Below are 25,334 nucleotides of genomic sequence, written 5' to 3'. Positions count from 1 at the left end.
TCGACTGCCAGTGCTGATGAGCAAGGCGAAGGTACCAGAACTGACACCAAGTGCAGAAGCTTCAAAGAGTCCTTTACACAGCAAGTAATAACCTGTGCTCCACCTGGGTTATCACCTGAGCCGTCAGATTCAATAGTTTGAGGGTTTTCCCTTTTGGAAGCACCAGCACTGCACTGCAGCGTTGCTCTGGTTTTAAGCTGGGTCTAACTAAGCGCAGCTGCTTTTCCCCTGCATTTTAAGGGGAGGTGATCAGCTTGGCCGTGCCATCCTGTGTCCAGAGCGTGGTGGCCACCTGAGGACATCGTAGCTAATGCTTGAGCTCAGGCTCATGGCCAATGGACAGAAGACAAAGCCAAACTTCAAGCTGGCCACTGCCAATCTGATGATCTGGAAGCTGGTGGTGCTGTCACTGAGGACCTGAATGATGCCCAACCTCCAGCCAGGTAAGGATGGCTGCTGTGCTTTCACACCATGGGTTTGGCAGCTCCCAGGTGAGCTGAGCTTTGTGTCCCTGAGCCCAGGGCTCCCAGCCTGCCCCTGTATGAATCCAGTGGGATACCCACAGTGGGGGCCATTGGGCAGCATCTCCTCCATCTCCACATCTGCAGGAGCAGATGTGCTGACACTGCTGATCTGGCTGGTTTGGAGGAGAAACACAGCAAAAAGCAATGACAGATCTGCAATGACAAAGCTCCAGCCCCAGATGGGCTCAGCTCCCCCCAGCCCCTGCCTGCACCTCAGCCTGTCTGTCCGTGTGATGCTGAGCGCACCCGGCTGCTTCCCTTGTGTCTGATCCCCCTCTGGGGGATTGTCGGTTATTACAGGTCCCCGTGGCGTTCCCGCTGTGCTGCGGGTGTTCCATCCGGCTCGGCAGCGAGCTGGGAATGGCATCTGGGTAAAGAGCAGCCCAAAAGGACGCACAGGAAGGCAGAGGGGAGCCTGGCGTGGAGGTGTTCCCGCACTCCCCACCCCTGCCCAGGCACTCCAGAGCAAGAATCTGCTCCTTTCCCAAGTGCCTTAACTCTGGATCCCTTCGCAGCTGGGTCCTGCCACGGGAAGGGGAGCAAATTCTTGTCATTGAATAAGTCCCCGTGGGACGGACCTTGATCTCTTTGGGGCGGCAGAGAGATGCTGGGTGAGCGGGTGCTGTGGGGTCTCACCCGGCTCTTCGTGCAGCCCAAGAATGAGAAGCAAGTGAGGCTCTGTCCTTCAAAGCACAGAACACGGGAGCACGGGGGGAGCTGAGCACAGGCAGCGCTTGGGATAACTTCAGCTCCCACTTCGGGCTCTGAATTTCCTCGGAGCTGTTTACAAGGGCTGAATAAAAACCTCCCACCCCCCCCCCAGCACGGAGCTGATGTTGCCCAGAACATCCCCCTCATCCCTCCCTTTTGGGAAGGGAAAAAAAAACAGGGAAGGAGGGAGGAGTGGGAGAGAGGAGGAGAGAGGGAGAAAGTGAGCTCACGTTCACACGTTGGTAAAGAGGCTGGTCTTGCGATGCCTTTGAATATTTCACTTTTAGGCAGTTCCCCATCAGTCAGGCTCACGCATCCGAGCCGAGCTGAAGCCAACTCCAGCCATGGGCAGCACCAGGAGGGCTGAGATCTGATCGCACGCAGCAAACCCCGGGATCTTCGGCTCAATTCCATCTCCAAGCCCGGCGGCAGCAGCCGCGCTCGCACACACACACACACACACACGCATTTACACATCCCCGCGTCGGCAGAGCCGCTGAGCAAACACCTTGTCCCTCCTCCCCAGGATATACCCGCTCGCACACATCTCCCTTGCTCTCCCTCTGGCTTCCCGGAGGATCCTGCCGGCTGTTTTCCATGGAGAAAGTCCAGGGAGAAATGGAGATTGAGAGATGGGAAAGAAGTGAAGAGATTTCAGACGCAGAGAAAAAGGTGATTCAAGAGACATGGAGCAGAGTCTATGCAAACTGCGAGGACGTGGGGGTCTCCATACTCATCAGGTATTTAAAATCCAAGCAAACAAGGCAAAAAAAAAGGGAAGCAGCAAATCCAACTGCATCTCTTTATAGCTCAGGAAGAGGCAGAACAATATATAGAAGCGGACTGGAATGAATGACAGCGAGTGGGGAGCTGGCTGGGTGTATTTGCTGCCTGGGAGCAGGGAGGGTTTCACAGCACTCCTCTGATTTCCACACCTTCGAGCCGGGTGGTGGCGGCGGGGGGAGCCTCAGCGGGGACTTTGGGGGAAGCTGCTGCCATCACAAAGGTCACCTTAGCCATCTTAGGGGATGGAAGAGCGGCGTGGGGAGGAGAGCGGTGCTGGGGTGGGCTGGGGGTGGGTTGTGGTGTGTCCCCCCCCCCGTTAGCTGCGTGCGGATGGATGGCAGCGGTACGTAGCAGGCTGGCGGGTGAAATAATGCGAGTTGGGAGCCAAGATCAAACCCAAAGCAGGTGTGACTCCCAGGGCACCATCTGTGCCTCCGGCGGCAGCGTCGGCAGGAAGGAGAGCGCTGGAGTTGGCAGTGGAAGGGGGAATGTGGGGGGCACAGGGGGGAGAGGGGGGCACAGGACCCCGGGAGCGGGATGCTGAGCATCGCCCAACGGCGTGGGGCTGGGGCAGCTCGTGAAAGCAAGCAGGGGAGATGCTCTGGAGGTGGGTTTCTTGTGTTGTCTGAGGGTGCAACCCTTGTTCAGGCACCCTAGGAAAGCGCCAAGCGGGAATCCCATGGGGTGCTGGGGATGCCGGGAGTTTGGGGTGTCGGTGGGGTCCAGCACCCAGAGGCTGTTTCCCTTATTTAAGTGGGGAGAGGAGGATGGTGAGGGTGAGGAGAGGGGCAGGCGGGGTGCCCACACTGACCTGTTGGCAAGCAGCAAAGATGCTCTGCAGAGAGACAAAGCTCCCAGCACCCATCCCGGGGAGCAGCAAAGCAGGAATCCTGCCTGGACCCGAATCCAGGAGCCTGGGTTGTGTCCTTCCCGTTTTGCTCCTGCAGCACGGGCTGAGGGCGCCGGGAGAACCCCTCGGATGGATGCGCTTTGTTAATCATCATCCGAAAGTTTTCCAGGAGGCTGAGAGCAAATGGGATCCCCGAGCCCACGGGGTCTGCAGAGAGCAGGGGCTGGTTCCCCTCCAGGCTCAGTGCCAGCACTGCAATGGGGCAAGACCCCTCTGCAGAGAATCCAATATGACATTGAGTCCTCTCTCTGCCTCTCCTCGGGCATTCCTTGTCTCGGAGCTGGTCCACAGTGGTCCCCATGGCTCCTGCTCCATGTAGCCAACCGGGCCAGTCAGGAGCTGTGACACCAAACCCACCTGGGCTGGGTTTGAAGCTGCAGCTGGCAGAGAGCTGGGGGATGAGAAATTCCTCTTTTCCCCATTATAGAGCCACAGACTGGCTTGGGTTGGAAGGGACCTTAAAGCTCCTCCAGCTCCAACCCCTGCCCCGGGCAGGGACCCCTTCCACTGGAGCAGCTTGCTCCAAGCCCCTGTGTCCAACCTGGCCTTGAGCACTGCCAGGGATGGGGCAGCCACAGCTTCTCCATGAGCTTCAGCATGGGCCTGGCCAGCAGCTCCTGCCCAGCACCCAGCTGGAGCCATGGCCCCATGGGGACCACGTGGCCGAGCTCTGGTCCCGACTCAAACTTTACCCATAGAAGTTTCTCCTGGAGGTTTCCCCCCGGTGGGATGCAGCGCTGTGCTGCGGGGCTCCCCCATTGCCGTGCCGCCAGCACACGACTGAGCTGGCTCCTAGAGTGAACCCCGGCTCCTTGAGAGCCTTCCCATGTTTGTCCATGACACGTGCCCTGGCACATCCCAGCTAAACCCACCACCCGCTCCCTCAGCCGGAGCATCCCTGGGATGCTTCAAGTAAGGTCTGGACTTTTGGTGCGCATCCCCAGGGATGGCGGCGGAGTGTGGGAGAGCTCCCGTCCGCCCCGGCATCCCCGGCTGGAGCAGCACATCTGCCTGCATCCGTGTGCCACGGCTCCCTCTGGCAGCAAACCCCATTCCCAAAGAGAGCCTCATGCTGCTGCCCGAGCCCCGCTCCCCCCGTCAGCCCTGACAGCTCAACCTGCGCTCCCCTGGGAAGCGTGTGCCCGGATAAAGCCGCCGGGGCCGGGGCTGGGAGCACCATCGGCGGCGTTTCCCAGCTGGCATCAACCGCCGGGAGAAGTGGGTCATGCGTGGAGGCCGCCGGGAGCCCAGGCAGTGCGGGAGGGATGCAGCCGCTTCCTAAGACATGATTCAGCAGCTCCAGAGGTCGGGGCTGGGGAGGGGGTGGTGGGAGGCTGCTTGGTGCCGTGCGATGGATGCCATGGGTGCAATGGATGTGGAGGATGTGAGGGATGCGATGGGTGTGATGGGTGCGATGGATGTGATCGGTGTGAGCTGACCCAGCTCCCTTTTGGGTGCACCTGCACAAGGTGCCAGGGGCTCAGAGCCAGCCCAGCCAGCCTCCATGCTTTACTAACACAGGGCTGGAGTTGCTCAACACCTTGCTGGGGAAACTGAGGCAGAAAGGGATGTGCGCATGGGTGGCCAAGGAGATGGAAGGGGGGTGCATTGCAGTGGGACCTGTTTGGTGCTGCCCTCATCTGCAGAGTGACAAAAGGAGGCACATCAGTCAGCACCTGCGTTTCTGTTGTTGGGGTTGTGACCGGGGAGTTGCCTGTGTCTGGTGGCAGAGGGTCCCTCTGTGCTTTCCTGCTCTGTGCCCTCTCCATCCATCCAGAGCTGCTGGGGGCAGGGAATGACTTTTTCCCGTGTGGGAAGGGCAACACCTCTGAATTTAAAGGGTCACAATGAACCTGCGGCCTGATCCATTGCCCTGAGGGTGGAGGCAGCGATGCCCACCCAAAGGCAGCGATGGGGAGGGCTGCAGTGCCCATCCAGCTCCCTCTGCTCCTCCTCCAGCCCCTGCCCAGCAGCTCCTCCTCCACCCCAGCCTTTCCATGCTTTGCAGATGGGGAAACTGAGGCACAGATTTGGGCGCTGTGTTCTCAGCCCCCATGGCAGTGCCTGGAGCCACAGCAAACCCCTGCGGTCCTGCCAGCAGCACGGCGGGGTCCTGGTCTCACAGAGCCTTTGGGGGCCCGGGGGACACAAACACCCGTAATGGGCACTGCTGGCTGAGCAGCCTCCGGATCATGGGAACCTGCTGCGTGCTTCCAACTGCCTCTAATTGACAATTTCCTCGGTGGGGGAGCTTCGCGGCGGAGGAAGCACAGGCTCCTCTCCGCGCTCATCCTCCTCCTCCGGGGCTATGGGGCCTCTGCAGGCTCCATCTCACAGCCACTGCCTTAACCCTTGTGGGGACGGAGCAGGAGCTGGAACTGCCCATCTGGAGCTGCGTGCATGGGCTGGGTGGCTCCCCACACAGGTCCCCATGCCCCCGGGCTCGTTGCTGTGCCTCAGTTTCCCCAGTTGGAATTTAGGGGTTGGTCCTTTTTATAGGAGCCCTCACAAGAGCTCACAGCTGGGGAGCCCAGGGGTGAGATGAGCTCTCAGCACCGTCTGGCATCTGCATTAGCGCTCGTTGTGTAGCACAGGAGCCCTTCATCACTCCCCAAGCATCCCCCCTGCTTTAACACGATTTATTGCATGGTTCAGTGGTGGCCTTGGCAGTGCTGGGGTCAGGGCTGGACTTGATGAGCTTAAAGGTCTTTTCCAGCCTGGCTGGTTCTGATTGCCAATACCCACGCTCCCAGAGAGCACCGAGGCAGGGGGAGCATCAGCTCAGGATCCTCGCTCCATTCCAGACCCCACTAAACCCAGGCCTCTGGGACTGAAGCCGCAGCCCATGTCCCATCGCACACATCCTCTCCCACACCCACACACACGTACCACAGGCACAGATGTGGGACCACGAAACTCCACCAGGGAGATAAAGCAAAGGGTTGGTTTCCATCAGCTCCTAAGCAAATCCACACCAAATATTAATGCCGTGCCAAGGACAGGCAATGCAACCTGCCACTGCGGGCTGGGCCACCTCTGCAGGGCTCCTCCATCACTGTCCCCTCCAGCTCTGCTCCAGACCCATCAGTTTCCAAACTCCCCACGTTGTTACCGTCTCCTTCCCTCTGAGGAGCTGTAGGAGGGGAAGGGGAAGGATTGCCAGGGCAGAATCAGGCCCTGGATTTCGACGGCCACTCAGTCGGAGCTAATACACCTGGATCCAGACAGCTTGCAGAGAGCTTTGCAGTATAAAAGCACTCCTTGGATGCCAGACGTTATTGTAAGGCTTAGGTGAAAATAGCAAAGAGCCTGAGCAATGAGTCTGGCTGTACAGAAAACCCTGGTTTTCCCCGGCTGAACCTAAATGCATGGGTTGTATCCACCCAGAACTGGCGTTTAAAGCAATGATTTGCACCTAGCCCCAAGGCCAAAGTGCTCTGGGGATGTGTCCATAGGGAAAGGCCTGTTTCTGGATGCCTGCGGGCCAGTTTCAGAGCAGAGCAGCTCAGGGAGATGCCCCTGCTGCAGTACCTCGCTGTGAAAAGGGCTCACGGAAAGCCTCCTGTGTGGCAATGTCCCTGTCCCAGGGCTTGTCACACACTTGGAGTCATTGGGCTCAAGCTGGAGACATCTCTGTCTGGAGACAAGGAGCGACCAAGAGCAGCGGGGCTCCGTCCTGCTGAGCAGGACACGCATGAGGAACCCTTTCCAAGGCAGCAGCCCCCTCCATGGGCAGTGAAGGGCTGAGGGGGGGTTCAAGGAGCTCCGTGCAGGAGCAGCCCCTTTCCCTGCGCTGGGTTTTCTCTGACTGCAGGACCTGGAGCCAGCCCTTTCGGGGCCAAGGGGCTGCGTGGGGATCCCTGCGGCACATCCCACCCCGGCACAGCCGCGGGGCTGCCGCAGCTCTCGGGCTGACCCCAGAAGAGCTTTTCCCCTGTCCCAGGGCTGCTCTTGCATCTATTGCGAGGCTAAAAAGATCCCGCTCCACACCCCGAGAGCTGCAGGAGCGTCCCTGGGTGGGAGAGGAGGTGGCGGACGTCGTGTTCCCGGTTTCACTGGAATTGTGCCGGACGGGTGACAAATCCCAGCGCAGGGACCACGTCCTTGTGGAACTGGGTTACCCCTGCTCCACACAGCCAGGGGTTGACTTCCACCCCCAAAGCCCTCCACTGTCCCTGGGGATGGGGAACATGGAGTGGGGCTCCAGCAAGCTCCATCCTCATCATGCCTCAGAGGCAAGAGTCACCTCTTAGCATCCTTGCCTAATCCCCATTGTCTGGTGTGGGAGGAGATGCTGGTGTCAAGGCGGAGGGACCGATGTGATGTCCCTGCCTGCTGCTTGCACCCAGTGGGCAGGGATGCAGGCAGGGACAGTGGTTTGGCAGCAGAGAGGGACAAGGACACGGATGTGGAGGGGCTGAGGATGATGCTGTGGAGGAAGGCACTGGGTGAAGGGCCATAGGAAACTGGAGGTGTGAGGGAAAGCCGCTTTGGTGGTGTTAATTCATTTATCTGGTGAAAGCTGTCCTTACCCCAGCCTAAAGGTTCGTCGAAGCCAAGAGGCTTTGGGCTGAATCTACACATGTGGGAGGGGAAGGCAACAGCGACGAGGACTTGGGGGTGTGAGCAGGACATGAACCCAGGGCTTGCTTGCTCGGACCCAGATGTATTCAGCTGCATCTTTGCTGCTGGGACCTCTCCCGCCCTCGCTGGGGTGTCCTGGTCCCTGGGGCTCTGCAGTGCCCGGGGTGTTAGAGATGTGCTGGAATCCGCACCCAAGGCTCTGCAGCGGGACGTGGGCTTCCCCTGGGGGAAGGCCATGGGAAGGGGAGAGCAACACCTCTTCTCCTCAGCTGCACCGCTTGAATTTAGCAGCACTGCGTGGACCAGGAACTTGGCCCTTTTGCCTCCAGCCCTCTCACTCTGGAGCTGCTGCCCATCACCACCTCCACCCTCAGGGGCCCTCATGGAGAGGACACAAGCAGGCACCATCCTCTTCTTCCTCCACTCAGATTCGCCTTTCCCTGTCTTGCTGGGCAGTGGCAGTGACGTGGCTGGGACCTTTCCCACCTTGGGCCGGGGGCTGTGGGCACAGGAAGCACCCAGCACCCCTGGAACTGGGATGCTGGACTACAGGTGGCTGGGAGGAGCAGGGGGGAGCGAGTGGCAGCCCTCGGCATAATAAACAGCAGCATCACACAGCTCCTGCCTACCCATTATCAGCTGCTTTGTAGGTACCTGAGCAGAGGGGAGTTGAAGGAGAGGTTGGGAAAGGGACACAGAGAGACTCCAGGCTGCGTCAAGAGAGTTTCTCCCATGTAAAGGGATGAGGTGAGAGAAAACATGAACGCACGGGTAGGGGAATCTAGCAAAACCGAGTGTACGAGCGGTGGCTGAGGCTCAGCCACAGCCTCCCAGCACCTTGGAGGGCTCACTGGTACTTTCCCCTGCAGTTTGCAAACAGGGTGTTGCAAACAGGTTTAGGTGCCTGGGGGGGCCAAGGGAGCAGCACCCAGGTTTCATCCTTCCAGCTGGGGAAAGAAGGAGGCAAAGGGCAGGAAGGTTTCCTCCGTGTGGGGTTTGGGAGAGGGAGGAAGATGGGGAGATGCAGAAGTGGTGCCTCTCCTGGGCAGAAACCAGGTTCCGAGTGACTGCAGTGGGTTTGCACCTTAATTATTTCCTTTGGCTCTGCTCTTGTGTCCTTAAAGTTGTTAAAAGGGCAAAAGGGAGAGGGAAAGCGAAGCCAACATCCTGTCCATCGGCTCCAGATGCAGCTCACAGAGCACAAATGAGCGGGCGCGGAATGGAAGCGCTTAAAAAGAAACTTAATGAGATTGGTATGCAGGCATCTGCTTCCTATCAATCATCATCTGGTGTGATATGGAATGGGAAATGTCATCTGTTTAATGACTCTGATGAAGAAAAAGAGCCCCGAACACACACACGCACATCATGACCCAACAAAATTCCAGAGCCTGGGATGTTTGAACTCTCAGAAATGTTCTGGAGATGGAAAAACCCCAACCGACACCTCTCCCAGCTCACTATTGTTTGCCTTGTTTTATTTCTTCCCCCTCTTTTTCCTTTCCCTCTCCTTTCCTCTGGTTATATTTAACCTTTGTGTTAAATTAATCTTCTCTGTTTATTAACACGGAGCACTGAGCCAGCCTCCTTCCCCTTGGTTCCACAGCTCAAGTATTTGCTCCAGGCCAGCTCTTCCTGCAGGACTTTTCCTCTCTCCTCCCCTGCAGAAGCAGAAGGTGCAGGTCTCCAGGCAGCCGCAGATTTGCTTTCCAGCTCGAAGCAGAGATGCTTTGGGCTCCCCTGGTTCAGTTCCCTGTCAGTGAAGGGGAGCACTGAGCACAGGAGCAGGGGGTTGCTGGGTTTGCATCCCTTAGGAAAGCTGTTAGTGCTCAGCTCCCATGGGAACATCATCTCCAGGGTCTGTGAAGTGGGGAAAGGCTGGAAACCAAATATTTGGATCCTTCACTGGCTTCACCCAGGTTGGGGGGTTTTGGTGGTTTAATGCTGGTGCAGCTGGATGGAAGCGGCAGAGAGGTGGAGGTGATGCCAGGGGGGAGGCGTGAAGCCTCGGCTCCTGCTCCCAAAGGGCATCAGTCCCAGTGGCTTCTTTTGGTCCTTCTCTTGGTAGGATGATGCTGTGATCCCTGGGGATGCAGGGCTTGGTTCCCGCTTGCTGTACCCCTTCTGCTGAAAGAACCTGGCTCGGACTGAGAATTTTTCCTCAGCTCATTCCCTGGCTCTTCACATCATGTCCCTGAGCTGACATCGAACAGGGCTTTCCAGGGAGCTTCTGATGGTTTGGGATTTGGGATCCGTTGGCAGCTGGCAGCCTCCGTCCCCTGCTCGGGGTGGTCTGTGGGCAGCAGGTCCCCCTTCCAGCAGCACCCCTGCTCCCAGTGTCCAGGGGATGCTGGCCAGAGCCGAAGGGTAAGGGGAAAAGATCCAGTATCAGGGCTGGCAGAGCCTTAGCTCTGACCTTGGTGGGGTGTTGGATGTCTGTAGCTGGAGGACGTTGATGTCAGGGGCTGGCTGGAGCTGCAGGATCGGGGCTGCAGCAGAGGTGGGAGGGATGGGACAGGGGAGAAGGATGCTGGGGCTGGATGGAAGCAATGATGCCATTAAAACAGGAATATTTGTCCTTCTGTTGGGAACTGCTCAGGGCAGAAGGCATGAATCCTGGGAATGGCGCTACCTGCATGGCTGGGGCTGGCGGACACATGCCCATCCCCAGCCTCCCCACTGACAGCTCCGGGCTGCAGGGGACAGACTGAGCATCTCTGGTGACAGGAGCCGGAGGCAGTCCGGCCTCAGGGGCTGTCTCCCAGTAGGGACCAGATGTGACAGGAGCAGCTTTGCTGAGGGGGAGGCTGGGCAGTAAGAGGAGTTTTGTCCTGGGTCCCCTCCTGGATTTAAAACCTTGTCTCCCTCTTCCACCTTCCTTCCTTCCTCCCCCACCCTGCTCGCTGCCTTCACACCTCCAAAACCTATTTTGGGCCATCTGATGAATCCCAGATGCCTTGGGGAAGCAGCAGGAGCCGTGGTGCACTCCAGGCGCTGCTTCGCGCCGCTTCCTTGGCAATGCCCCCAAGCTTTCACAAGCCAAGGGAGCGGGGGAAGGAAGGGAGGAAGGAAGGGAAAAGGAGGATAACGCAGTGGTAAATGAGGCTGGTCCTCAATAGTGAGATGATTTGTGGAGTGGGGAAAAGAATCCCACCTGGTCCTGGAGAGAGGTAGTGATGGTTGGGAGTAGAGATGGGATGGATTCGCATGGTTTGGGATGGTGCTTGGGGTAGGGCTTATGGCTTGGGAGAGGGGATGAGGGCGTCCATCTGGGTGATGGGGACAGCCCTGCGAGATGTTGCCACCTCCTGAGCATCCTTCCCTGGTCCAGGTGAAGGAGGAGGCAAGGTGACACCTGTAGGGAGGGAGCCGGGTGAAAGGGGAAGCAAGCGCTGACGTGGTTCTCTCCTGTGCAAATGGGGTGGAAGCGGGTGGTTAATGTGAGACCAGCATCAGCCCTGCCTGCGCAGAGTGACCGGCTGCATTGCTGGGCTGCTGCCGTCAGTGGCCCCAGCCCTGCACCCTGTCCCTGGCCCAGGGAGCTCAGCTGCAGCCACAGCTTCACCTGCTCCAGCTGCATTTCACTGGGGTTGGTGTAATCCTGCAGCAAAGGGGGTGCTCAGCCCCTCAGAGAGGCTGCTGGGCGCTGTGGAACATCAGCTCCTGGCATAGGTGAGCAGTGACATGAGCCGCTGGTGGGGCTGATGTGTGAAAGGTGGGGGCATCCTCAGCATGGGGATTTGGTTTGGGTGGCAATGCAGGAATAAAGCCCATGGGACTGGGGAATAGGGGCTGGGAGAGGGTGGCTGGGATGAAGAGAGGTGGTCACGCTCCTCTCCAGCTCTGTGAGGCAGGACGTGGTGTTTTGATGTATGTGGGTATGAATATAGCATCTGTGCTCCTGGGTACCAAGAGCTCAGTCTGGTTTGCAGATGAATATCCAGCTGTGATGCTTTTGCAGCAGATAAGGAAGGCTGGGGAGAAAGGCATTAACCTGCTGGGTTCAGGCGCTGAATGCCACGGCTCCGGAGGAATTCAGAGAGGAAAAGCAGCCCTGGCTGTGTTGGATGCAAGGGGGTGGTTTCCAGCATCTCCACCACTCCATGCTCTGCTTTAACCTCTCCGCCTGCTCTCACCCTCCCGATGGAATTTGATGTCTGTTCTTTCTTGCAGGTTTTTTGTCAACTTCCCCTCGGCCAAGCAGTACTTCAGCCAGTTCAAGCACATGGAGGATCCCTTGGAGATGGAGAGGAGCTTGCAACTGCGGAAGCACGCTCGGCGGGTCATGGGTGCCATTAACACTGTGGTGGAGAACCTCAATGACTCCGAAAAGGTCTCCTCGGTTCTGGCCCTGGTGGGCAAGGCCCATGCCCTCAAGCACAAAGTGGAGCCCATCTACTTTAAGGTAAAAGGAGCAAAAACATATTTCTGGGATGCTTTAGGAATTAGGAAGACGGCAGGAGAGAGGGAGCTGTGGTGCTGCCTGTCCCAGCCTGGTGGAGGTTGGCTGGTCCTGGGGCTTGCTCCCCATGCAGCTGAGGTGTCCCACTGCGATGCTGTCCCATGCAGATCATTGTTCCTAGGTGCAGCCAAGCTGGAGCATCGCTATCTCCTGCTCAGGGAAACCTGCCTGTGTCCTGCCTGCAGCCCCTCCAGCATGGCTGTGGCTGTATGGACCCTTCTGCTAAGTGCATAATAGAAGGGACTGAACAATTGGAGGTGCCTGAATTGTGGAGATGCTGGAGCCTGCAGCAGCACCCCATGGTGCCGGCAGGCTGGTTACCTGGGGTGTCAGCAGACCTCCCAGACATCAACCTCAGAGCATCGCTATTCCCAGAGCTCAGTCACAGGAGGCTTAGGAAAACCCAGACCCGCTGTTAGCTGCTCCCCGGCACGTTATTAACCCTTTGGTGCCTTCCAGAAACTGACCGGCGTCATGCTGGAGGTCATTGCTGAGGAGTACGCCAATGACTTCACCCCGGAGGCGCACGGTGCCTGGACCAAGATGAAGACCCTCATCTACACGCACGTGACGGCGGCCTACAAGGAGGTGGGCTGGGCGCAGTACCCCACCGCCACCCTGTGAGCGGCCCCCGGGCCGGGCGAGGGGCAGGGAGGGCTTCACTCACCCCAGGACTTCACTCTGGTCTCTGCTCAAGGTCTGTGCTCGGGCTGGGGAGCCCGCGAGGGCCGGCTCCGTTAGCTGCCAACTCACAATTGGATCTCCAGGGGGGTTAAAACCAATCTCAATAAGCCAAAATAAACCAGAACCACGAAGGGTGAGGGTGGGTCGGGGTGAGGCGGTGGCAGGGGGTGCTGGAAGGGGATGCAGAGCACAGAGGGCGAGCGTTTGGTTGTTGCCTCCATCTCACTGCCCTGGCCTGTCCAGCACCGCCTCCCACATCCTGCGCCTCTCTTGCTCCGCCTCGGAGCCCTTTGCCCAGACAGCAGCGCCGTGCAGCCCCAGTGCTGCCGAACGTGACCCTGGTTTTCCATGCACAGCCCCCAGGGAAACCTGGCTCCTTGCTTTTGCGGGTGTGATGCTTATGGGGGGCCCCGGCTGGCACTGAAAACACTTTGCTTTGCACTTTCTCTGCTCCCCTGGCAGGGTGACAGGGCTGATGGCTGCGGCCAGAGCTGCTCCCGGCCTCCCATCACCTGCACCATGGGCTGGCAGCAGTCTTCTCCTCTCCCTTCATCCATAGTCCCTCTCCTTGCTTGGCGGCTGCAAACCCTCCCAGGGCTGGAGGGAGCAAGGGGGTGGGCAGGATGTGCTCCTCTGTCGTTAGAGAGTGAAGAAGGAAGGATCATGGAATGGTTTGTGTTGGAAGGGACCTTAAAGCTCCTCCAGTTCCAACCCCTGCCACGGGCAGGGACCCCTTCCACTGGAGCAGCTTGCTCCAACCCCCCTCCAACCCACCCTTGATGGGCTTGTGGGGCACACACTGCACCATCGCCCTGGGAGCTGGTGTCTGTAGGTCTGTCCAGCAGCCAGCAGCAGGATGATGCAGCGATGAAGGGCTGCGGCAGCTCTGCCTGGCACGGTGACAAGGGGGGCTCAGGATGTGATCAGTGTGTCCTCTGAAGCAGACACAGCAGGAGGGGTTCCTGGGGGTGAAGGAAGGTCCCTGCTCTGTTGGATCAGTCAAGAACTTGTTGCTTAGAGCGTGCTCCTGCCCTCTTGGTGAAACTGGGTTCCTTCAAATAAAGTGCCTGGTAGGAACCAGCCCTTGCAGGAGCCGTGTCCCTCCTCAGGGGCTCCAGTGCCTGGCAAAGGCCTCTTTCTCCTGCCCAGAATCCAAGCCGTGGCTGCAGGGCTTGGGGCGCTCATTCTGCTCCAGCACCGGCTGTCCCTGGAGCTCTGGGTGAGCTCTCTTGGTTTCTGCCTCAGTTTCCCCTTCAGTTACAAAAAGGAGGAGGAGCAGCCCCGGTGCCTCTTGCACATGTGCTTGGATTAATAGGATGCCTGGCAAAGGGCTGGGGATGAGGCATCGGATGTGCAGGGAAGCTTTGGCATCCTCATCACCCAGCACTGCCCAAAAGGTCTTGATGCTTTCGAAGCGCCAGCGTTAATGGCAATGTTCCCTGTCGAAGTGGGAGGGGGGTTCCCTTCTGAGATTGGCTCTGGCCTCACCACCGCTGCCCTGGTGTTTTGCTTCCAAGCCAAGGGGTTCCTCTGCCCCTGGCACTGCTGGGGGGGTCCCTGCTCCCAGAAAAGCTCTTGATGGTGTTCTCCACTTTGTTCCACCGGCTGTAACAGCAGGTTCCTGCTCAGCATCCTTGTTGGGCCCCAGCCCTGCCCCTTCCCTCACTCGTGCCCCGATGCTGGCGCAGCCCAGGGCTGCCGCTCAAGGCAGCAGAAGAGGTGTGCTTGGGGGGAAAACGTCACCTCCTGTTCCTCTGGGCTCACTCAGATACAGCCAGGAGCTTGTGCCATCGCCAGTGCCCCGGCTGGGCAAAGAGGGGTTTGGGGAGGGCTCTAAACCTCGTGGCTGCGTTCCCCAGGGCCCTGGGACCAGGGTTAGTCCCAAAACAGCCCCAGGATCCCACTAATGTCACAACAACCCCTTCTCTGGCCTTGCTGTTCTTTCCTCCTAATGTCCCACAATAAACCAGGTGGAGGGGAGCGATGGAGCGTAGAGGGTTGGGTGAAACAATGGCTCAGGGCACTGTTGTCCTGGGCAAGGTCCAGGGGGTTAGCAAAGGGACAGGCACAGGCTGCAAGTGATGCTGCTCTGCTGCTGCCATTTAGAGTCAGCACCCTCAAAACTGAACCCAGCAGCCTGAACCAGTGACAGTGCCAGAGCTGATGCCACTGGCTCATGTCCGAGCGTGGTTGGCAGAGGCATCCCTCAAAGAGCAGCTGCTGTTGGGGTCAGGATTAGGCCTGTGCAGATGGGAACAGACCTGCTCAGTCACCGACCTTGCTCCAGGGCAGGGCTGGAGAGCGACTGCCTGGAGCAGGCCTGCAGGGGTTGATGGTTTTGGGGTGCATCACGAGCTGCATCGATCCCTGCCGACACCCCGGGTCCAGCGGCGCGTATTTTCGATGAGTTCAAGCTCCGTGGATGCTGGGCCAGGCACGTCTCTGTACAGGGGTGTCTCCCCCTCAGACCAAGCTCACGTCCTGACCTTTGGGGTTAATGTTCTCCGGGTGGGAATCTTGTTTTCGCAGTGCAAACCCTTCCTCTCCCTTCCCACAGCCGAAACCGGGCTCGGTCACCATCGGTAGAGGTGATTTTGGGGTGGCTGGAAAGTTCCCAAGCTCATGCCCCACCTACCTGAGTGCCTTGGCTTTGGGGGAGCAGCAGTGAGGTCCCCCCCCTGCCGCACACCTTGGAATGGGGCTTGGTTTCTCGTTGTGTTTCCAACCTGTTCCTTTGCACCCCCAGAACAAGCCAGGCCGTGAGCTGGTGCGGCCGCTTCCGCGCGTGCTGGGCTTGGGGTTGTTTTTGCAGGCACATCTTTCACAAGTAAATCCAGATGTGTGCAGCTGCTGTCCCTCGAGGACCCCCCCCCCCCCCCGCAGCCACGCTGCAGCCAGGCAAATGCACGCAAACAAAAACATGTTTATTTTTACCAGCTCTGGAGGAAGTGGGATGGAGCAGGGAGGGCAGCCAGGGCAGAGCTCGGGAGGGAGGAGATGGAGATAAAGCAAACTGCCCCCCTATTGCTGCCCGTGCGGAGGAGGCGTTGCTTAAATCAGGGGAAACTCATCTGGGAGAGATGAAAATGGACAGAGAGAGGCAGAAACACCATTCCAGAGTGACAGGGCTGAGGAATGCCGTGCGGAGGAGCAGAAAGGGAGGCCGGGTCCTGGCTCTCTGGTGCACACGCATGCACACGCCTGTAGAGCTGCTCCCTGTGACTGCCTGTCCTGTCTCCCCCTGCACCCACTGCAGCCGGCTGGGGACCCCGTAACCCCCAGCACTGGGGCTCAGCACGTCAGCTCCCAGTGTGCTTGGGCTCAGCTTTGCTCTCCTTGGTGGTGGCAGGATCTGGCCTCTGGCTCTGATGCCTCTGCATTAGCATCAGCGCTGGGCTGGGACCCAGGGCCTGGGTCGAAAGTCTCTGGCCCCTGCAGCAGATGAATGCTGGGGGGGGGGGGGGTGTTGGGATCTCTAGGGCAGGGTCCCCCCAAGCACCTCATCCTGGCTCTCTCTGGGGACACCACATCAACCAGTTTGTGTCCCGTCACCCTGCGGTCATCACTGTCTTTGGTCAGAGGGAGTTCAGTGCTGGAGGGAAGAGGAAGCATTGAGTTAGGATGGGACATGGATCCCATCCACTGTGTGCCCCCTCCCTGTGGCCAGCACTCACGGCAGGTATAGCTCCATATGCACCCAGCCAGCTAGAGGGACATCCCAGTGGCACCAGAGCCGCTTGGACAAGGAACCCTTAAAGCCCTTGTGCCACCACCCTCCACCCCCTGTTATGGTGAGACAAACCCCAGAGCCACTGGCTCTCCCGGGGGAATCCTCCTGCACCTCTGCCAGTTTGCTCCAGTTTGCCCCAGTAACGGGGATCCCAGCGTCTGTGGGGAGGTGCCCAGCGACTTCAGTGGGGACCAGACTTTGTGTGGCTGGACTCTGGTGCCAGAGCTCAGCCTTCCCTGCCCCTTGCCGTAGGGAAGCTGCCCTGGTGCACTGCTGGGTAGAAGGGAACCCCATGAGCTAACGTCGGACCGACTCACACACAGGGAGGGGTAAACCCCCCCGCTGGGCCTGCCCTCTTGGGCAGCCACTAACTGCTTCCCATAGCTGAAGTTGTCTCTAACTGTTGGTATGTCTTAACCCGTCCCACCGTGACCCACAGACGTGAGCCCGGCGTGGTCCCATGTAACTCCGTGTCTTTCCGTGACCGCTGCGGGTACTGTTTGTGTGCGTGTTCCTCGGCGCTTCCGTGCTGGTTTCGTGTACGATGGGTGTAACTTGTTCTTCTTTTTGTAGGTTTTTAGTATGTTTGTAACCCGACAGAACGGCGTTATTAAACTGAAACTTGTATCTTCAGTGGATGAACCAACCAACCTCCTCCAGCTCTGCTTGGCTTCTTTCTGGCGGGGTCGGGGGGGGGGGATGTTGGGGGAGATGTGGGGGCTGTGTGGGTCGCACTGTGGGATGCTGGGGAGGGGGCTTTGGGGCTGAAAAGCAGCAGCAAGGGGAGGAGACGTGCCCTGACGTGCCCTTCACTGCTCTTCTGCACCAAGGGTGGTGGTAGAGGTGGCCGGAGGCATCTTCCTGATGGGCTCAAGTGAGAAGGGGAAGGTCTGCTCCTCCTCTGGGCTCTTTGCTTGGCTTCCAGGTACGTGGTGCAAACCTCTGAGGGCTCTCCCTGGGTCGGGAGCTGATCCCATGCCCTTGCCCAAATGCAGCCCAAAATGCAGGTATGGAGAATGAGCTACAAGGGACTGGCCGGGAGCTCTCCCTTGCTGATGTCCTAAGGCCAGTTTGCAGCCTCCATGGCACATGAACCCAGGCAGGCGCCGAGATGAAAGCTCCTCTGGATGTGAAACCCGCGGTGGTGATGGCCTCGGGATGCAGCAACCGCGACCACCAAGGACGTGCGATAGTTCCCAGTCTTTAAAAGGCAGCTCCCTGAGCAGCAGGAGCCAAGTTTTCCATGGATCTGTCCCACGCGGCTCCCCCTGTTCCTCTCGCTGCAGCTGGGTCACGTTGCAGAGGGATGGGTCCCAGCACGGTTGGGTCATGTTGTGGTTTCCCTCCATGGATCTTTCCAGCTCCCTCCTTTGTAAAACGGGCCCATGATGTACTCGAGACCTCTGTCAGATTTGTTTGAGGCCGGCCGACCTTTCCAAAGTTGTTGGCAGAGGACTTACAGACAGACAGACAGACAGACGCATGTGGTGGTCCCATAAGCCCCGTTTCTGTGGGATGCAAGGCTTGGAAAAGAAACCCAAGCAAGCTTTTTCGTTGTGCTCTTCTCCACTGGTGCCAAATTACATCAGTGCAAGGGAAGGGGAAGCTCATCCCACCAGGGTGGTGGAAACCACCAGCATCTGGCCACAAGCAATTTGAAGGGGAGGAATCCCAGCTTAGCACCCTGGTCTGAGGCTGAGGAGGGCTCGGTGGGGTCTGAGAGGGAGAAGGGCAGAGGTCGGTGCCTTGGGGACTGCCCAAGGTCTTGGGGAGCCTGACGCTGGCTCTTCTCCTGTTGGGCTGAAGGCAACAACAGTGTTCTCCAGCCCTGCATGTGATGGAATAGCTCTTGTATGGGCAGGCACTTGGGCTAGTCTGGAGCCCCCAAGCTATGGGGGAGCCTATTTCTGCTCTGCAGCTTAGCCAAGCCCAACCTGCCATAGCCATGGATAAGGGAACCACAGGTTAACCTGGTGAGGGGAACATCCACCTGCTTCCATCTATTCTCTCCTGCTGTGTCTTTTTTGGAGGGGGAAACTACTTGGTGCTGTTGAAGCACTGAGCTCTCGGAGTCTGCTCCTCATCCTGTGCCCTCTTCCGGGTGGAAGCAAGCAGGTAGCAAATGCTGCACACTGCTGTGCTCCCCATGGAAAACACTGCCAGGGAAACCAGGAGCAAAAGGAGCAGGGCGTGGGGAGGTTGCAGCGGTGACCTGGAGCTCTCAGACCTCTGCACGCTGGGCTGAGAGTAGCCAGAAGCAGCAGTGGCCGGAGGGTGCTGACATGGAGCTGGTTTTCCAATGGCCTGTTGAAAAGGAGCTGGGAATTTCAGCATTACTTTGCAGGGAGAAAGTATGGACACAGCCCTTCGCTTAGTACTGGTGCTAACCCCCACTCCCATCACTTTGGGCTGGCTGTGACCACACTCTCTGGCTGCCCTGTGCCTGGGGTGGGCTAAAAGCGCTCTGTTCCCAAGTGTCCCAGCCTGGGGATGCTGCTCTCCAGGAGGCACCCCTCACCCAAGGGAGATGGTGGAGATCCAGCTTCCAGAAACCACCTTGGCTGCCCAGAGAAGCTGTGGCTGCCCCATCCCTGGCAGTGCTCAAGGCCAGGTTGGACACAGGGGCTTGGAGCAAGCTGCTCCAGTGGAAGGGGTCCCTGCCCGTGGCAGGGGTTGGAGCTGGATGAGCTTTAAGGTCCCTTCCAACGCAAGCCCCTCTGTGATTTGTGAGTTACGGCTCCATGGGCACCATGCAGGTGCTGGCTCAGAGGTGGCACATCTCCAGCCTGTGTCCACAACCCACCGGAGCCAGTGACAGCCAAGGGAGAGCCGGGAGGTCGCAGACAGAAACGCATCTGCAAGAGGGACATTGAAAAAGAGAACGTGAAGTAACTGTGCTGCACAAACCCCATTGAAACCCAGCCTGTGGGGTGTGGTGGTGAGGAGAAGTCCTCCCTTGTTGTGCTGGGTGGCACAGGGTGAGAAGCCTCTGGAGATGGAGCTTGCAGGCTCCCACCAGCTTGAAGGACACGTTTCTTCTCCATTATCTGCACCAAGATATGAGCCAGGAGCTCCAGGCTTTGCTGTACGACCCTCCCTATGGGCACCCTCGGCAGCACGGCGGGATTTGGCGGCTCCTGGCTCAGAGCAAAGCTCCTGGAGGGATAAAAAAAGGCAGGAAAAAGTCATCCCAGCGTGGTGGGGCTGACACTGAGCAGGAGCCGGCCCTTCCTTCCGCGCCCGGCTCCTCTGCAGCCGATCTGGTTTATCTGAGCGGCGCTGAATGTAAACGCTGTCAGCGCCGGCAGGGAGGAATTCCTGGGAATTTGGCATCCAAGAGCTGCAATAACAGCGCCGGGCTGGGGGGAAGTGCGAGCTCAGGCTAAAGATCCTCCTGGATAACTTACAGCCAGGCGAAGGGCAAAGGGAGGGCAGGGGGAGGATGAGGAGAGGGCCAGGAGGAGGAGGATAGCACCAAGGGCCACGCTGCGACCAAGGGAGTGGGGATGATGGGGAAACCACACTTGCCCCATGGTGCCTAAGAGCGCTTTGCCCCCCTGCCATGGACCCGGGGTGGGGGGGGCCGGTCCCGATCACCCTCTGGTTTTGCAGGATGCGCTGGGTGCCGGTGGAGGAAGCAGCGCGGAAGGCACCGAGGTGGTCCCGGCCACCTGAACCTGCGGCGTGCCCGAGAGAGGAGCCCCCTCTGCTCCCTGCTCCCGGCCTGGGGGCAGCTCCATCCCCCGGGACGGGCACCGGCTCCGCTCTCTGTGGGCAAAGCAGCACAAAGGCACCCCCGCTGCTCCGCGCATTGAACCCCGAACCAAACGGCTTTGCTGCCGCGAGGATCCCCGGCCCCACGCAGCTGGGACATCCACTGCTCTTCAATACAAGCCCTGTTTATGGACCAGTGTGTCTGCTTTAAGGGAAGGCTTTCGCAAGCCACCCTGCGGGTGCTGCTGTTTGTATATGGGATCAGTTCGGAGGCTGATATTCCAGACGGCTCCTGAAATAAAATAGCCATCGGGCTCTGCTGCAGTGTGGGTTTATATTGATACAGCAGCGTGAGTAGTTAGGGGGGTACTTCTCTGGCAATAGTGTGATTTCTTTAGATACTGACTTTTCTTGGTAGAGTCAAAATTGGCTGGTCAAAATTGGCCCTTCAGCAAGCTGGTTTACTTTAAACTCGGGAAAACCCGTGTCTCATCTGTCTGCCAAGAACTCTGCATCACTCAGGGCTCTTCTACCAACAAATGATGATTATACTGATAATTTAACCATATATTTTATATATACCTACATATAATGTACTCCGATAAGATGTATTTTGAGGTCTTGGTGCTGCTCAGGAAATCATCATAGAATTACAGGATGGTTTGGGGGTGGAAGGGACCCTAAAGCTCATCTAGTTCCACGCCCCTGCCAGAGGCTGGCAGAGAGGTCAGGATGATGACAGAGAGGGGTACCTGTAGGGCTGGGGTGTCTACAGAGGTGTAGTGCCTACAGATACTGGGGTGCCTATGGGGAACAGAGTGCTGGCAAGGATGCACCCAGGATGCTAGTTGTCCAGCCTTGCTCCCTACTGAGCACCTATCTCCCCTGGGGTCCTTCATGGATGGACGCTGAATCCTCCCTGGCCCCAGCCCTTCCCTGGGGCTGAAGAAGGGCTGTGGCGCATGGTCAGTAAGAGGGTGCAGCTTGGCTTGGGGTAACCTCTCTGCAGGCGACTGCAGATGGCTGTGCAGGTACCTGCAGCCTCTGCTCAGGCAGGCATGGATCCATGAGCCTGGGAACAGCACATCCTGCACTCTGAGCAGTGGCAGCTGTGAGGCACACAGGGGCATAGCGATGCTGAGCGACAAATCGAGGTCTGGGGAGACTCTAGAGCAGCTCCAGGGCCTAAAAAGGAGCTACAAGGAACCTGGAGAGGGGCTTTGGACAAGGGCCTGTAGGGACAGGCCAAGGGGAATGGCTTGAACCTGCCTGAGCTGAGCTCTTAGGCAGAAGCTCTTCCTGTGAGGGTGCTGAGGCGCTGGCACAGGGTGCCCAGAGAAGCTGTGGCTGCCCCATCCCTGGCAGTGCTCAAGGCCAGGTTGGACACAGGGGCTTGGAGCAAGCTGCTCCAGTGGAAGGGGTCCCTGCCCGTGGCAGGGGTTGGAGCTGGGTGAACTTTAGGGTACCTTCCAACCCAAACCCATCTGGGACTCCATGATTCAATGGAATGAATGGCTTCTGCTCTCAGCCCAGCTCCCCAGGGTCACCCAGCAGGCAGGAGGGTTCAGTCTTTTGCAGAGCTGTTGTTCCAGCAGTAAAGGTGTTCAGCTCCACAAACCAGAACCACCCTGGACAGGAGACAGCCACAGCCCAGCATCTCCCAGCCTGGCCTGTGCATACATCCAGGGTCGGGCTCAGCAGAAGAAGCCCCTGGGGAAGCTGGATAAATAGCAGCCGGTGAGGAGACTGCTTCCCAAAGGTCGCAGCTTCCTCTGCACCGCTGTGAGTTCACCCCTTCAGTCCCCTCTCCACATCAGCATCCTCTGCTCCCAGTGACCCCAGTGCCAGGGGATGAGGCAGCCTCCCCATCAAGCCAGGCAATTCCCAGCCTTATTGTCTGACGGGGCAGTCACTGCTGCTGGAAGGAAAATCCCCAGGGCTGGACCATCATCCTATGGGATTTGCCAAAGGGAACAGGCATCCCCCTGTCTCCTGCCCTTTCCTGCTCCACTAAACCACCCCAGAGCCCTCACGAATGTTTATTCTTTGGGAAAGTAATAAAAGAGAAGGAAATCCCAAAAGACAAACTCCCACCGTCCTGCCTTTGGTTGCATTTGATATTGGGTTATTCCTTAATCCTTTCCCCCCACAGGCTGGCCAAGGAGGGAGGAAACAGCATTCGTAAGGTGTAAAAGACAAATTTCCAGCTAATATCCATGTGGAAGGGTCTGGGGTGGCTCAGGCAGGATCTGTGCTGACAGTGCCTCTGAGGAGGGGAGCTGGGGTCCCCCCGCTGCCCAGGATGTGGATGTGAGCAGGGGTGTCCCCAGGTTTGCCAAAGGTGATGGAGCACAGGTCGGCCGCGGAGCACGGCGCGGATGGGCCACGGGCGCTGTTCCCCATCTCCCGGCCCTGCGGCGGGGAGGACGCGGTGCCAAGCTCCGTGCGCCGCACAGCCGGCTGGCCGCAGCGTGCCCCGGGTGCCTTGCGGTGGCACCGGCCGGACGGGGCGGCGCTGGGCTGGAGGGGACAGGGGCGGGCGCGCCGGGCGATGGCAGAGGCCGAGCATCCTCCGCTGCTGCGCTGAGCGCGGGTGCGGGCTGGCCCCTGCCGTTCACCCCGGGAACGGCAGCGCTGCAGGCGCCGGGGGCTCCCCGCTGGCTCTGCGGGGCACGGAGGGGATGGTGGCAGCAGGGACAGCCCTGAATGAGACGGGCCGGAGGGAGAGCAGGACATGGAGGTGTCCAACCGGTGGCGAGGGCTGGGGCAAGATGAGTCCCCTCCATGCAGGGCATTTCCCCTGGGTTGTGTCCCTGGGGACAGGGGGGTGAGGGGATGGAGCTGGCAGCTCCCAAAAGGACACAAACCCATCTGCGTGCGTGCGGGAGCAAATCAAGGCGCCCCGGGGGATCTCATGTCCAGACTGGGAGCTCATGAAGAGGCAACAATGGGGAAAAAACCTTCTGGAGAACGTGGCCTGGGAAGGTTTAGGAAGTGGTTGATGTTAGAAAGACACGGAAACCTCAGACTGCAGCCCCAGGATGGGACTGGTGGGGGGGGTTTAACAACACATCCATGTCCATGGATGGGACCTGCCCTGGCAGCCACCACCTCCCAGCCCTTGGTGGCAGCAAGCAGCAGGACCTTGCCTGGCCCCAAGCTGCTGGGACTGATCCCACCCTGGAATATTAACTGGCAGAACAGGAAGGGATGGCTCCTGATGAGATATCCCAGTCCGAGGCTTGGCACTTCACACTGGGGGCTGCTGGCAGGTCAGCCAGCAGCATTGCTGCAGGGTGCACCCTGCTCAGGATGGGTGTCCCATAGCACTGTGCACCCCAGCGCTGTGTCCCCTCCCTGCCTGCCTTTGGGGACATTTCTGGCCGGGCTGGGCTGCGGAGTGGTTTGCACCACAGAGGGAAATGCTCTGCAGAGCATCTCCCAGCGCTGATGCAATGCCCTGACGTTGCTGCCTTGGGGGTGGTTTTGGTCAATTCTTTTGCTTCCTCATTGCCCAACGCTCCACGGGGTTTGCACAGGTGGCAGCCACCATCCTTTCTTTCCCTCTGTGGGCTGGCACAGGGCTCTGCCTGGCTCCTCCACAGATGGACACATCCTGCAGGTCCCAGCCTTGAAGAGGATGCAGGTAGGACCACAGCAGCGATGCTTTTTGTCAGCCCTTGTTTGTCCCAAAGACAGGCTTGATCTGTTCTCTCCCAGAGAAGTCAGTGCCTGGCATCTTGGCACAGGTCCTTGCTTGCTGCCTGCCCCAGCTTGTGGCTGGGGACACCCTCACCTCACTCATCCATCACCCCTGAGTCACAGGGAGCACCCACCCTGCGTCGGGGTGTCTGTCCCCAGCACCCGCTGGGCTCTCCTTTCTCCAGCGGCTTCAAAGTGTAACTTCAAAGGAGCTGGGAGGAAACAGAAGCTTTCTCCACCCTTTTTTTTTCCTACCAGGAACCAGGAGCAGATTTGCTGAGCAAGAACCCATGGAAGTGGAAAGTGGAGGCCACTGTGAGCTCAGCACCGTACTAGACATCAGCAAATCCAAGCTGGACCTGCACTGCAGCATCCCCAGGGACAGTTTTAGTGCAGTGGGCTCTTTTGAAGCATCCATGCACTGGTAAGGTAAAAATAAAGGGAAAATACAGTTTTGAATGGCAAAGCAAAGATCCGTGGTCCCAGCTGTAAATTCAGCCTGAGACCTGCAGCAAGTCATGAAGCAAGGATTTATTTTACGGCAAAACCCAGTGCATACTTTCCTGTGTAAGAGCCTCAGCCGTGCCAAACCCAACCTCAAAAGGTCTCTTCTTCGCTCCTCACATCCTGCCAGCACCTACTCTTCTCCATAGGGATGGGAGGACGCTGCGCGTGAGGCTGTTGGGAAGAGCGATGCTGTGCTGAGGGCGCTGGAGCAGGGGCAGCTTCCCCAGGGCTCAGCTCTGCCGGAGTGCCGTGGTGGCCAGTGCCATGATCCCAGCCCTGTGACATCCTGCCACCTCACCCGCCCGGCAGGACCTGCCTGGACCTGCTGTGCACTTGGGAATGTGGCAGCCCACACCATGCCCGGCACACTGCCAGCACCCAGGGTGCCTGCTGCTGGGGAGTAGAGTCAGGGCCATGCCCTGGGGTCCCAATAGTGACTGGTCCTAGGAGTGGTCAGTGCTAATAGTGACCAGTGCTAGTAGTAGCTGGCTCTAATAGTGACCAGTCCCAATAGTGAATGGTCCTTATAGTGACCGGTTGTTATAGCAGTTCAGTCCTAATAGTAGCTAGTTCTAGTAGTTGCTGGTCCTAATGGTGACCAGTTCTAATAGTGGTCAGTCCCAAAAGTGTTCTGTCCTAATAGTGACTGGTGCAAGTTTTAGCCGGTCCCAATAGCGACCAGTCCTCACAGAGCCTGGTCCTAGTAATGAGAAGCCCTGAAAGTGACCAGTCCTAATACTGTCTGGTCCTCATAGCGGTCGGTCCTAATAGTGGCTGCTCCTAATAGGAGCTGTTCTAGCGCTGACCAGTCCTAATGGGGACCATTCCTGGTACTGCCCGGTCCTGATAGTGCCCAGTCCTACTGGTCCGGTGCCCGGTGCCGGGGCTCAGCTCCCAGCCCGGAGCCAGGCGCCCGCTGCCCAGAGCGGCGCCCGCGGGAGCACCCACGTGTGACGCGATGGGCGGTGCCCATGCCCGAGGCCCCGCCCCTCTGGAGCCCCCGCCCCTCTGTGGCCCCGC

The 25,334-nt window shown here is 58.7% G+C and overlaps 1 protein-coding gene across 1 annotated transcript; it reads left to right on the top strand.

Annotated features, from left to right (window-relative positions):
* The first annotated feature begins 1,437 nt into the window (after window positions 1-1,437).
* Window positions 1,438-20,429, top strand: CYGB (cytoglobin). The gene is given in 7 exon segments (XM_065694124.1): window positions 1,438-1,975; window positions 11,689-11,920; window positions 12,437-12,597; window positions 20,004-20,079; window positions 20,081-20,120; window positions 20,123-20,162; window positions 20,164-20,429. Coding segments are annotated over 7 exon segments (735 nt in total). The 5' UTR covers window positions 1,438-1,832; the 3' UTR covers window positions 20,207-20,429.
* The last annotated feature ends 4,905 nt before the right edge of the window (window positions 20,430-25,334 follow it).

The sequence above is a fragment of the Lathamus discolor genome, chromosome 13 (assembly GCF_037157495.1).
Source record: "Lathamus discolor isolate bLatDis1 chromosome 13, bLatDis1.hap1, whole genome shotgun sequence".
In the NCBI taxonomy this organism is placed as follows: Eukaryota; Metazoa; Chordata; class Aves; order Psittaciformes; family Psittacidae; genus Lathamus; species Lathamus discolor.
Note: the sequence above shows the minus strand (reverse complement) of the source record. Positions and strands in the feature narration are given on the sequence as shown.